Genomic DNA, 15,276 nt, shown 5'->3' on the forward strand with positions numbered 1-15,276 from the left:
AAATCAAATATATTGAATTTGGAGGGTAGCAACCAGAAGCTTTGCACCTACATGATGTGAAACACACAGACACGCCCTGTGCCAATAAGGTCCAGACCTCAGTTCAGGGATTGAGGCAGGATTAGCAGGACAGCAACACAACTCTGCAGTATTAAGGTCCAGAGTTCAGGGGTTGAGGCAGGATTAGCAGGACAGCAACACTACACTATAGTATGTCAATATCTCATTACCATGACTAATTAGATCCATGAGACACAACAGCATCTCAATCACTGCTATCAGTTAACACCTACTGTAACCATCTGGAGAGAGGGAGAGAGGGAGAGAGAGAGAGAGAGAGAGAGAGAGAGAGAGAGAGAGAGAGAGAGAGAGAGAGAGAGAGAGAGAGAGAGAGAGAGAGAGAGAGAGAGACCAGACTACTCACGGAGCCACGCACCCTGCCAGCAGTGACTGGGTTTTACTATTAAAGCTGATCAGCCTGGCTGAGCTTTTCATTGTAGCCACGCCACTCCTTGGGCATGTTCTTTCCCTCGACACGCTGCCAAAGATGTCACAGTCCGACGCAGATAGAAAGACGATAACATGACGGGGAACCCAACCATCAGACTGCTAGTGAATAGTTTCGTGCGCTCTCCTCTCCTCTGCACGCCTCCGTCCTTTCCCTCGGCAATGTTTTGTTTCATTCTTCCATTACTCAACCCCGCCGTCTGTCATTTATGAACTTTTAGCGCCGCTGTGCAACAGTTTCTCCGCTCCCAGTGCGCGGAAGACTATGAAGACCACGCGGAAATGCCGCGCGTTGCTCTCGGTTGGACTCAACCTGGTCGCGCTGTTTTTTTCCACCACCGCGTTCATTACGACGTACTGGTGCGAGGGCACTCAGCGCGTCCCCAAGCCCAACTGCAGCAAGCAGCGGCGGCACAACTGCATCGACAGCGACAGGAACGAGACAGACAAGAGCAAGGTCCACTACAGCTGGGAGACCGGAGACGATCGCTTTCTGTTCCGCCGTTTCCACACCGGGATCTGGTACTCCTGTGAGGAGAACATTCACGGTCCAGGTGAGATGAGAACGTTTCTGTTAGTTAGACTCATAATGAGTCATTAGAACTATTTAAATCCGGTTGAATGTTGACTAATGGTCTCGGGAAATCGGATAAATGAGTTGAAATCACAACTAAAATCTAAGTTTATTTGTCATATGCACAGGATACAATGAGATGTAAACGGTAGTATGTAATGCTTACTTGCGAGCTCTTCTCTCAACAGTGCACGTTGCAGGAATAATATCAAAACGTTTCAATAAGTAGGTAAAAAAAGAATATTACGATGTTGGTATGATAAGTAGTCTAAACAAAATGTGCTGACAGTGAAAAGTTACTGTTTATTCTCTTTTATAGGCTAAGTTTAGAATATTACGACCAGAACAGCCAGTTATTCATTAATATCGGACTTTATTTAATTAACAGTGATACTAAGGCTGGACATTTTCACATTGATTGATCTGCAACGTGTATGGTGCACACACTCACTCGTCAATATCTCCCGCGGTACGTAACTCATATGAGCTAATCGTTCACTTCAACAACAGGTTTACTCTCAGACTCAAAAAATCGAATTTAATCAAAGTTTATTGGTGCATACACAGACAAGCAGATGTTATCACAGGTGCAGAGAAATGCTTGTGTTTCTAGCTCCAACAGTACAGTAATACCAAGCTATACAAAACAATAGGCACATAATCCACAAAGTAAACAAAAAAGAAATGACGAAATATCAGAATGAGCCAGGACAGGGTCTTGAATATATATTTCATTTCTTAGTTTTATTACTTTTTTGATTATGTTGTTTTGTATTGCTAGGTATTATTACTGCACTGTTGGGGCTAGAGACACACTGCAGATCAAACACGTTTCTATTCATATACTGTCCATACTGTCGATACACACCATTATATATAAACTGTGTCTAAGACAGTTCATATGAAGTAGGTATAGCCGTATGTGTAAACATTACTAAAGTGACCTGTGTTCAATGACTCTTTGTACATAGGGAAAAGCAGTTTCTAAGGTGCAGGGTAGAGTAACGGGTGGTAGCCGGTGACTAAGGTTCAGGGCAGGGTACTCGGAGGAGGCCGGCTAGCGGTGAATGTTTGACAGTCAGATGGCCTGGATATAGAAGCTGTTTTTCAGTCTCTCTGACCCATTGCTCATCCACATATTTAAATATTAATTTTCCATTCCTTTACTTATATTTGTGTGTATTGGGTATTTGTTGTGAAATTGTAAGATATTACTGTCACGACTTCGGCTCCTCTCCTTGTTCGGGCGACGTTCGGCGATCGACGTCACCGGCTTTCTAGCCATCGCAGCTCCATTTTTCATATATCCATTTGTCTTGTCTTGTTCCATTCACACCGGGTTTTCATTTCCCCAGTCAATCTACTTGTATTTAACCCTCTGTTTCCTATCATGTTTTGTGGGTAATTGTTTCATGTTATTGTGGTGTTCATTTACGCGCTTTACTTTTGTTATGTTCCGTGTTTTGAGCGAGTTGTATTTATGTAGTGCTCTCGCTTTGGAACTATAATAAAAGTGCGCCTGTTTACATCACTCTGCTCTCCTGCACCTGACTTCGCCTCTAATACACCCGTTGACAATTACATGTTAGATATTACTGCACTGTCGGAACTAGAAGCACAAGCATTTCGCTACACTCTCAATAACATCTGCTAGACACCTGTGTGACCAATAAAATGTGGTTTGATTTTGATTTGATTTGCTGCTACTAGATGCTAGCGGGATGAACAGGCCGTGACTCGGGTGGCTGAGGTCCTTGATGATCTTCTAGATGGTAGCGGGGTGAACAGGCCGTGACTCGGGTGGCTGAGGTTCTTGATGATCTTCTTGGCCTTCCTGTGACACAAGGAGCTGTAGATGTTCTGGAGGGTCGTGGGTGTGCCCCCGATGGTGTGTTGGGCTGACCGCACCACCCTCTGGAGAGCCCTGCGGTTGGAATTGATGTACGATGACACAGCCTGACAGAATGATCTCAATGATGCATCTATAGACATGTGTGAGGGTCTTAGGGGCCAAGAATAATTTCTTCAGCCTCCTGAGGTTGAAGAGGCGCTGTTGAGCCTTCTTCACCACACTGTCTGTGTGAAGGGACCATTTCAGGTTGACAGTGATGTGCATGCTAAGTAATGTCCACTGCTTCCCCGTCAATGTGGATGGGGGCGTGCTCTCTCTGCTGTCTCCTGAAGTCCACGATCAGCTCCTTCATTTTGTTGATGTTGAGGTAGAGGTTATTTTCTTGGCACCACTCTGCCAGGGCTCTCACCACCTCCCCGTAGGTTGTCTCATCGTTATTGGTAATCAGGCCTACCTACCACTTTTGTGTCGTCAACAAACTTGATGATTGGTAATCAGGCCTACCTACCACTATTGTGTCGTCAACAAACTTGATGATTGAGTTGGAGAGGTGCATGGCCATGAAGTCATGGGTGAACAGGGAATACAGGAGGGGGCTGAGCACGCACCCCTGTGGGACGCCCATGTTGAGGATCAGCGTAGTGGAGGTGTTGTTATCTACCTTCACCACCTGGGGGTCAGCAGCGTGGAAAAATGGACAAGTGGACATGGGAGGAGATTCTGGACGGAAAAGGACCCTGGACGCAGGTTGGGGAGTATCGCTGTCCGAAGGAGGTGATTGAAGCAGCAAAGGCGGAATGGTAACGTTATGAGGAGTGGGAGCAGCGAGGCAGGAATGAGAGGCAGCCCCAAAAGGGGGCACACGGGGAGATTGGCAGAGTCAGGGTTCAGACCTGAGCCAACTCCTCGTGCTTACCGTGGGGAGCGAGTGACCGGTCAAGTACCGTGCTATCCGGTTCTGCGCACCATGCCTTCAGTGCGCATCCACAGCCCGGTGCCCTCTGTGCAAGCTCCCCGCAGTGGCCGTGCTAGAGTGGGCATTCAGCCAGGACGGATTGTGCCGGCTCAGCGCTCCTGGCCTCCGGTGCGTCTCTTTGGTCCAGGTTATCCTGCGCCAGCTCTACGCACGGTGTCCCCGGTTCGCCAGCACAGCCCAGTGCGACCTGTTCCAGCTCCCTGCACTTGCCGGGCTACAGGGGGTATCCAGCCAGGATGAGTTCTGTCAGCGCTGTGCTCCAGACCTTCGGTGCGCCTGCACGGTCCAGTGTGTCCTGCGCTGGCTCTACGCACTATGCCTCAAATGCTCCGCCATAGCCCAGTGCGTCCTGTGCCAGCTCTCCACACTCACCGAGCTAAAATGAGTATCCAGCCAGGATGTGTTGTGGTAGCTCCACTCACTAGGCTGCCAGTACGTCTCCTCAGTCCGGTGAGACCTGTTCCGGCGCCACGTACTAAGCCTCCAGCGACGGTCCCCAGTCCGGAGCCTCCAGCGACAGTCCCCAGTCCGGCGCCTACGGCGGCGATCCCCAGTCCGGAGCCTCCGGCGACGGTCCCCAGTCCGGAGCCTCCGGCGACGGTCCCCAGTCCGGAGCCACTGGCGACGGTCCCCAGTCCGGAGCCTCCGGCGATGATCGGTGGTCTGGTTCCTCCGGTGATGATCTGCGGCCCGGTTCCTCCAGTGAAGGTCCATGCACCAGGGCCGCCACCAAAGCGGAGGGATCTTCAGGTGGAGGGGGGTCTACGTCCTGCACCAGAGCCGCCGCCGTGAAGGGATGCTCACCCGGACCCTCCCCTTTAGAGTCAGGTTTTGCGGCCGGAGTCCGCACCTTTGGGGGGGAGTACTGTCACGCCCTGGCCATAGAGAGGTTTTTATTCTCTCATTTGGTTAGGCCAGGGTGTGACTAGGGTGGGCATTCTAGTTTCTTAATTTCTATGTTGGTGTGGATCATATATAAGTTGTCCTTTTTCGTTTGGGTTTTGTGGGTAGTTGTTTTCTGTTTAGTGTCTGCACCTGACAGGACTGTTTCGGTTTTCCCTCTTTGTTATTTTGTTTGAGTGTTTTGAGTAATAAATGTATCATGAACACTTACCACGCTGCGTTTTGGTCCACTCCTTCATACGACGATCGTTACAGATAGTCATTTAGTTCAGTTATCTTCGCTTTCTTGGGTAAAGGAACAATGGTTCCGCGACGTGGCTGACTTTCCCTTTATAATCTGTGATGGTCAGGGATCCCTGCCACATACATAGTGTGTCTGAGCCGTTGAATTGCGTCTCCACTTTGTCCCTGTACTGTTGTTTTGCCTCTTCAATTGTCTTACGGAGGTCAAAGCTGGTCTGTTTGTACACATCCATGTTCCCAGTCACCTTGCCATGGTTAAATGTGGAGGTTCGCACTTTCAGTTTTGCATGAATGCTGCCTAATCTAATCGTCACAGCGCGAACAACATCCTCTATGCACTTGCTGATGAACTCAGTCATCGAGTCAGTGTATACGTCAATACTATTTTCAGAGGCAACCCGGAACGTTTCCCAGCCTGTGATGATCAAAACAATCTTGAAGCATAGATTCCGATTGACCAACGTGGAACAGTCCTTACCATGGGTATTTCCTGTTTGAGTTTCTGCTTATATGAGGGAAGCAGCAGAATGGAGGCATGATCTGATTTTCCAAAGGGAGGGTGGGGGAGGGCCTTGTAGCCATCCCAGAACAGAGTAGCAATGTTCAAGAGTTGATGTTGCACGTGTAGCACAGAAGATGTGTTGATAGAATTTTGGTAGCGCTTTGTTTGTTTGTTTGAGAGAGAGAGAGAGAAAGAGAGAGAGAGAGTGTGTGAGAGAGAGATAAGAAAGAAAGAAAGAAAGAGAGAGAGCCAAACACACACACACATACACACACACACATGCAGAGCTTTATGGGAGCTGTGGAAGCTCATGTAGCCTGGTGAGCACTATCTGGCCAAGTCCTTCTAGTTGTTTCAAACCTAACCCAAGCCTTAACCCTAACCATAACCACACTGCTAATCTTATGCCTAACCCCGCCCCTAACCACTCTGCTAACCTTATGCCTAACCCTAACTTTAAATTAAGACCAAAAATCTTATTTATGGTTTTTATATTTTTTAGGGTACAAACAATTTGGACTTTTTGGCCATTTAGTGGGAATCCAGTGTTCTCTCCTCTCTCTGGGCTGGTAGGCTGGCATTACCTCATACCTCAACCCCACACACAGTTGTCCTATGTTATCTGGCAGACAAGCAGGCAGTGTGTGTGTGTATGCGTCTCTGTGCTTTGTGTGTGTGCTGGCGGCGCGCGGTAGGCAGACTCTGACAGACTGGGGCTCTGGCAGCATCCTGCAGCTGTGGAAGATACTGGTCTTCCTGTGTCTCCTCCCTTTGCCACTGGAATTTCACCTTCCTACAGTGAAGTAGTGCTGTTGGGGATTGCGCACCTTCAGCGGCACTTTAAAAAACGTCCTTTTGCAGGTATCCACTTCTGACCTCGGGGAAGCCATCAACCGGAAACCGGACTAAAGTCTGGTGGCATTGGGGTGGCTGGTGATGGGGGCAGGATTGAATGCAACGGGAGCCCTTTACATTTTTATTTTATTTTTTATTTAACCTTTATTTAACTAGGCAAATCAGTTAAGAACAAATTCTTATTTACAAAACGGCCTAACCTGGCCAAACCCGGACGACGCTGGGCCAATTGTGCGCTGCCCTATGGGACTCCAAATCACAGCCGGATGTGATTCATGATTGATTTGATTCACTCAGCAGCCCCAAGATTAAGCCTAGTCTTGGACTAAAACACATTCTCAATAGAAAATCTTTTTAGACCAGGATTATAGGCTTAATCTGTGTCTGGGAAAGTTAGAATACAAATTATAACATGAGAACATGAGAATACACATTAGAACATGAGAAGAATACACATTAGAACATGAGAATACACATTAGAACATGAGAATACACATTAGAACATGATAATACACATTAGAACATGAGAAATCACATTAGAACATGACAAAATGAGAAAACACATTAGAACATGACAACATGAGAAAACACATTAGAACATGAGAAAACACATTAGAACATGACAACATGAAATATACACATTAGAACATGAGAAAACACATTAGAACATGACAACATGAGAATACACATTAGAACATGAGAATACACATTAGAACATGACAACATGAAATATACACATTAGAACATGAGAAAACACATTAGAACATGACAACATGAGAATACACATTAGAACATGAGAATACACATTAGAACATGACAACATGAAATATACACATTAGAACATGAGAAATCACATTAGAACATGACAACATGAGAATACACATTAGAACATGTGAATACACGAGAATATGACAATACACATTAGAACATGACAATACACATTGTAACATGAGAATATGAGAATACACATCAGAACATGAGAAAACACATTAGAACATGAGAATACACATTAGAACATGAGAATACACATTAGAACATGAGAAGAATACACATTAGAACATGAGAATACACATTAGAACATGACAACATGAGAATAGACATTAGAACATGATAATACACATTAGAACATGAGAATACACATTAGAACATGACAACATGAGAATACACATTAGAACATGAGAATACACATTAGAACATGTGAATACACGAGAATATGACAATACACATTAGAACATGACAATACACATTGTAACATGAGAATATGAGAATACACATCAGAACATGAGAAAACACATTAGAACATGAGAATACACATTAGAACATGAGAATACACATTAGAACATGAGAAGAATACACATTAGAACATGAGAATACACATTAGAACATGACAACATGAGAATAGACATTAGAACATGATAATACACATTAGAACATGAGAATACACATTAGAACATGACAACATGAGAATACACATTAGAACATGAGAATACACATTAGAACATGAGAAAAGACATTAGAACATGAGAAATCACATTAGAACATGACAACATGAGAAAACACATTAGAACATGAGAATACACATTAGAACATGAGAATACACGTTAGAACATTGAGAATACACATTAGAACATGAGAAGAATACACATTAGAACATGAGAATACACATTAGAACATGAGAATACACATTAGAACATGATAATACACATTAGAACATGAGAAATCACATTAGAACATGACATGAGAATACACATTAGAGCATGAGAATACACATTAGAACATGACAACATGAGAATAGACATTAGAACATGATAATACACATTAGAACATGAGAATACACATTAGAACATGACAACATGAGAAAACACATTAGAACATGAGAATACACATTAGAACATGAGAATACACGTTAGAACATTGAGAATACACATTAGAACATGAGAAGAATACACATTAGAACATTGAGAATACACATTAGAACATGAGAAGAATACACATTAGAACATGAGAATACACATTAGAACATGAGAATACACATTAGAACATGATAATACACATTAGAACATGAGAAATCACATTAGAACATGACAACATGAGAATACACATTAGAGCATGAGAATACACATTAGAACATGAGAAAAGACATTAGAACATGAGAAATCACATTAGAACATGACAACATGAGAAAACACATTAGAACATGACAACATGAGAATACACATTAGAACATGACAACATGAGAATACACATTAGAGCATGAGAATACACATTAGAACATGACAACATGAGAAAACACATTAGAACATGAGAATACACATTAGAACATGAGAATACACGTTAGAACATGCGAAAACACATTAGAACATGAGAATAATGCACATTAGAACATGAGAAAACACATTAGAACATGAGAATACACATTAGAACATGACAACATGAGAATACACATTAGAACATGATAAATCACATTAGAACATGAGAAATCACATTAGAACATGACAACATGAGAATACACATTAGAACATGAGAATACACATTAGAACATGAGAAAACACATTAGAACATGAGAAACACATTGGAACCTGAGAAATCACATTAGAACATGACAACATGAGAAAACACATTAGAACTTGAGAAAACACATTAGAGCATGAGAATAATACACATTAGAACACGAGAAAACACATTAGAACATGAGAATACACATTAGAACATGACAACATGAGAATACACATTAGAACATGAGAAATCACATTAGAACATGAGAATACACATTAGAACATGAGAATACACATTAGAACATGAGAATACACATTAGAACATGACAACATGAGAATACACATTAGAACATGAGAATACACATTAGAACATGAGAAATCACATTAGAACATGAGAAAACACATTAGAACATGAGAATACACATTAGAACATGACAACATGAGAATACACATTAGAACATGAGAATACACATTAGAACATGAGAATACACATTAGAACATGAGAATACACATTAGAACATGAGAAATCACATTAGAACATGAGAAAACACATTAGAACATGAGAATACACATTAGAACATGACAACATGAGAATACACATTAGAACATGAGAATACACATTAGTACATGAGAAAACACATTGGAACATGAGAAATCACATTAGAACATGACAACATGAGTGTCCAACCTTTTGACTGGTGTTGTCTGTCAGCTGAGATACAAGCCGGTGCAAATGACCAGTGCAACAGTGTTTTATCCAGGTACTTGCTGACGTGAGTTCCATCCCACTTGATTTGTTCCATCCCACTTGATTTGTTCCATCCCACTTGATTTGTTCCACCCCACTTGATTTGTTCCATCCCACTTGATTTGTTCCACCCCACTTGATTTGTTCCATCCCACTTGATTAGTTCCACCCCACTTGATTTGTTCCATCCCTCTTGATTTGTTCCATCCCACTTGATTTGTTCCATCCCACTTGATTTGTTCCATCCCACTTGATTTGTTCCATCCCACTTGATTTGTTCCATCCCACTTGATTTGTTCCATCCCACTTGATTTGTTCCACCCCACTTGATTTGTTCCATCCCACTTGATTTGTTCCACCCCACTTGATTTGTTCCATCCCACTTGATTTGTTCCATCCCACTTGATTTGTTCCATCCCACTTGATTTGTTCCACCCCACTTGATTTGTTCCATCCCACTTGATTTGTTCCATCCCACTTGATTTGTTCCACCCCACTTGATTTGTTCCATCCCACTTGATTTGTTCCATCCCACTTGATTTGTTCCATCCCACTTGATTTGTTCCATCCCACTTGATTAGTTCCATCCCACTTGATTAGTTCCATCCCACTTGATTTGTTCCACCCCACTTGATTTGTTCCACCCCACTTGATTTGTTCCACCCCACTTGATTTGTTCCACCCCACTTGATTTGTTCCACCCCACTTGATTTGTTCCATCCCACTTGATTTGTTCCATCCCACTTGATTTGTTCCACCCCACTTGATTTGTTCCATCCCACTTGATTTGTTCCATCCCACTTGATTTGTTCCATCCCACTTGATTTGTTCCATCCCACTTGATTTGTTCCATCCCACTTGATTTGTTCCACCCCACTTGATTTGTTCCATCCCACTTGATTTGTTCCATCCCACTTGATTTGTTCCACCCCACTTGATTTGTTCCACCCCACTTGATTTGTTCCACCCCACTTGATTTGTTCCATCCCACTTGATTTGTTCCATCCCACTTGATTTGTTCCACCCCACTTGATTTGTTCCACCCCACTTGATTTGTTCCACCCCACTTGATTTGTTCCATCCCACTTGATTTGTTCCATCCCACTTGATTTGTTCCATCCCACTTGATTTGTTCCATCCCACTTGATTTGTTCCACCCCACTTGATTTGTTCCATCCCACTTGATTTGTTCCACCCCACTTGATTTGTTCCTCCCCACTTGATTTGTTCCACCCCACTTGATTTGTTCCATCCCACTTGATTTGTTCCATCCCACTTGATTTGTTCCATCCCACTTGATTTGTTCCATCCCACTTGATTTGTTCCACCCCACTTGATTTGTTCCACCCCACTTGATTTGTTCCATCCCACTTGATTTGTTCCACCCCACTTGATTTGTTCCACCCCACTTGATTTGTTCCATCCCACTTGATTTGTTCCATCCCACTTGATTTGTTCCATCCCACTTGATTTGTTCCACCCCACTTGATTTGTTCCACCCCACTTGATTTGTTCCATCCCACTTGATTTGTTCCACCCCACTTGATTTGTTCCATCCCACTTGATTTGTTCCATCCCACTTGATTTGTTCTACCCCACTTGATTTGTTCCATCCCACTTGATTTGTTCCATCCCACTTGATTTGTTCCATCCCACTTGATTTGTTCCATCCCACTTGATTTGTTCCATCCCACTTGATTTGTTCCATCCCACTTGATTTGTTCCATCCCACTTGATTTGTTCCATCCCACTTGATTTGTTCCATCCCACTTGATTTGTTCCATCCCACTTGATTTGTTCCATCCCACTTGATTTGTTCCATCCCACTTGATTTGTTCCATCCCACTTGATTTGTTCCACCCCACTTGATTTGTTCCATCCCACTTGATTTGTTCCATCCCACTTGATTTGTTCCACCCCACTTGATTTGTTCCAGCCCACTTGATTTGTTCCATCCCACTTGATTTGTTCCACCCCACTTGATTTGTTCCATCCCACTTGATTTGTTCCATCCCACTTGATTAGTTCCATCCCACTTGATTAGTTCCATCCCACTTGATTTGTTCCACCCCACTTGATTTGTTCCATCCCACTTGATTAGTTCCATCCCACTTGATTTGTTCCATCCCACTTGATTTGTTCCATCCCACTTGATTAGTTCCATCCTACTTGATTAGTTCCATCCCACTTGATTTGTTCCGTCCCACTTGATTTGTTCCATCCCACTTGATTTGTTCCACCCCACTTGATTTGTTCCATCCCACTTGATTAGTTCCATCCCACTTGATTTGTTCCATCCCACTTGATTTGTTCCATCCCACTTGATTTGTTCCATCCCACTTGATTTGTTCCATCCCACTTGATTTGTTCCACCCCACTTGATTTGTTCCACCCCACTTGATTTGTTCCACCCCACTTGATTTTCTTTCCAATGGGATAGCAGCTTGTAGTATTGGGTAGTAACCACCTGGATGTCACCATGATACAGTCTACTACACAGTAGGGGCAGTTTTAGCTGCAAGATGGCAACACAACAACACGGGCACAGTGTCCTTCGCTCCCACTTGCTGAGCATTGCTCTCCAGCTGTAAAGATAGGGAAGTAGCTGGATAGTGTAGTCAATATCAGTAAGGAGAGGGAAGTAGCTGGATAGTGTAGTCAATAACAGGTCAGTGAGGAGAGGGGAGTAGCTAGATAGTGTAGTCAATATCAGGTCAGTAAGGAGAAGGAAGTAGCTGGATAGTGTAGTCAATATCAGGTCAGTAAGGAGAAGGAAGTAGCTAGATAGTGTAGTCAATATCAGGTCAGTAAGGAGAAGGAAGTAGCTGGATAGTGTAGTCAATATCAGGTCAGTAAGGAGAAGGAAGTAGCTAGATAGTGTAGTCAATATCAGGTCAGTAAGGAGAAGGAAGTAGCTGGATAGTGTAGTCAATATCAGGTCAGTAAGGAGAAGGAAGTAGCTGGATAGTGTAGTCAATATCAGGTCAGTAAGGAGAGGGGAGTAGTTAGATAGTGTAGTCAATATCAGGTCAGTAAGGAGAAGGAAGTAGCTGGATAGTGTAGTCAATATCAGGTCAGTAAGGAGAAGGAAGTAGCTGGATAGTGTAGTCAATATCAGGTCAGTAGGAGAAGGGAGTAGCTAGATAGTGTAGTCAATATCAGGTCAGTAAGGAGAGGGGAGTAGTTAGATAGTGTAGTCAATATCAGGTCAGTAAGGAGAGGGGAGTAGTTAGATAGTGTAGTCAATATCAGGTCAGTAAGGAGAAGGAAGTAGCTGGATAGTGTAGTCAATATCAGGTCAGTAAGGAGAGGGGAGTAGCTAGATAGTGTAGTCAATATCAGGTCAGTAAGGAGAGGGGAGTAGCTAGATAGTGTAGTCAATATCAGGTCAGTAAGGAGAAGGAAGTAGCTGGATAGTGTAGTCAATATCAGTGAGGAGAGGGGAGTAGCTGGATAGTGTAGTCAATATCAGGTCAGTAAGGAGTAGCTAGATAGTGTAGTCAATATCAGGTCAGTAAGGAGAAGGAAGTAGCTGGATAGTGTAGTCAATATCAGGTCAGTAAGGAGAGGGGAGTAGTTAGATAGTGTAGTCAATATCAGGTCAGTAAGGAGAAGGAAGTAGCTGGATAGTGTAGTCAATATCAGGTCAGTAAGGAGAGGGGAGTAGCTAGATAGTGTAGTCAATATCAGGTCAGTAAGGAGAGGGGAGTAGCTAGATAGTGTAGTCAATATCAGGTCAGTAAGGAGAGGGGAGTAGCTAGATAGTGTAGTCAATATCAGTAAGGAGAGGGAAGTAGCTGGATAGTGTAGTCAATATCAGGTCAGTAAGGAGAGGGGAGTAGTTAGATAGTGTAGTCAATATCAGGTCAGTAAGGAGAGGGGAGTAGTTAGATAGTGTAGTCAATATCAGGTCAGTAAGGAGAAGGAAGTAGCTGGATAGTGTAGTCAATATCAGGTCAGTAGGAGAAGGGAGTAGCTAGATAGTGTAGTCAATATCAGGTCAGTAAGGAGAGGGGAGTAGCTAGATAGTGTAGTCAATATCAGTAAGGAGAGGGAAGTAGCTGGATAGTGTAGTCAATATCAGGTCAGTAAGGAGAGGGGAGTAGCTAGATAGTGTAGTCAATATCAGGTCAGTAAGGAGAGGGGAGTAGCTAGATAGTGTAGTCAATATCAGTAAGGAGAGGGAAGTAGCTGGATAGTGTAGTCAATATCAGGTCAGTAAGGAGAGGGAAGTAGCTGGATAGTGTAGTCAATATCAGGTCAGTAAGGAGTAGCTAGATAGTGTAGTCAATATCAGGTCAGTGAGGAGTAGCTAGATAGTGTAGTCAATATCAGGTCAGTGAGGAGTAGCTAGATAGTGTAGTCAATATCAGGTCAGTGAGGAGTAGCTAGATAGTGTAGTCAATATCAGGTCAGTGAGGAGTAGCTAGATAGTGTAGTCAATATCAGGTCAGTGAGGAGTAGCTAGATAGTGTAGTCAATATCAGGTCAGTGAGGAGAGGGAAGTAGCTGGATAGTGTAGTCAATATCAGGTCAGTAAGGAGAGGGGAGTAGCTAGATAGTGTAGTCAATATCAGTAAGGAGAGGGGAGTAGTTAGATAGTGTAGTCAATATCAGGTCAGTAAGGAGTAGCTAGATAGTGTAGTCAATATCAGGTCAGTAAGGAGAGGGGAGTAGCTAGATAGTGTAGTCAATATCAGGTCAGTAAGGAGAGGGGAGTAGCTAGATAGTGTAGTCAATATCAGGTCAGTAAGGAGAGGGGAGTAGCTAGATAGTGTAGTCAATATCAGGTCAGTAAGGAGAGGGGAGTAGCTAGATAGTGTAGTCAATATCAGTAAGGAGAGGGGAGTAACTAGATAGTGTAGTCAATATCAGGTCAGTAAGGAGTAGCTAGATAGTGTAGTCAATATCAGGTCAGTAAGGAGAAGGAAGTAGCTGGATAGTGTAGTCAATATCAGGTCAGTAAGGAGAAGGAAGTAGCTAGATAGTGTAGTCAATATCAGGTCAGTAAGGAGAAGGAAGTAGCTGGATAGTGTAGTCAATATCAGGTCAGTAAGGAGAAGGAAGTAGCTAGATAGTGTAGTCAATATCAGGTCAGTAAGGAGAGGGAAGTAGCTGGATAGTGTAGTCAATATCAGGTCAGTAAGGAGAGGGGAGTAGCTAGATAGTGTAGTCAATATCAGGTCAGTAAGGAGAGGGGAGTAGCTAGATAGTGTAGTCAATATCAGGTCAGTGAGGAGAAGGGAGTAGCTAGATAGTGTAGTCAATATCAGGTCAGTAAGGAGAGGGGAGTAGCTAGATAGTGTAGTCAATATCAGTAAGGAGAGGGGAGTAGCTAGATAGTGTAGTCAATAACAGGTCAGTGAGGAGAGGGGAGTAGCTAGATAGTGTAGTCAATATCAGGTCAGTAAGGAGAGGGGAGTAGCTAGATAGTGTAGTCAATATCAGTAAGGAGAGGGGAGTAGCTAGATAGTGTAGTCAATATCAGGTCAGTAAGGAGTAGCTAGATAGTGTAGTCAATATCAGGTCAGTGAGGAGAGGGGAGTAGCTAGATAGTGTAGTCAATATCAGATCAGTAAGGAGAGGGAAGTAGCTGGATAGTGTAGTCAATATCAGGTCAG

At 43.3% G+C, this 15,276-nt stretch overlaps 1 protein-coding gene across 1 annotated transcript; it reads left to right on the forward strand.

The window, feature by feature from the left end:
• Window positions 1–335: 335 nt before the first annotated feature.
• LOC129867908 (germ cell-specific gene 1-like protein) lies at window positions 336–1,108 on the forward strand. Its single transcript, XM_055941387.1, has one exon. The coding sequence runs from the start codon at window positions 773–775 to the stop codon at window positions 1,106–1,108; it is 336 nt and encodes a 111-aa protein (XP_055797362.1). The 5' UTR covers window positions 336–772.
• Window positions 1,109–15,276: the final 14,168 nt, after the last annotated feature.

This window comes from Salvelinus fontinalis, chromosome 2, assembly GCF_029448725.1.
Source record: "Salvelinus fontinalis isolate EN_2023a chromosome 2, ASM2944872v1, whole genome shotgun sequence".
Taxonomy (NCBI): Eukaryota; Metazoa; Chordata; class Actinopteri; order Salmoniformes; family Salmonidae; genus Salvelinus; species Salvelinus fontinalis.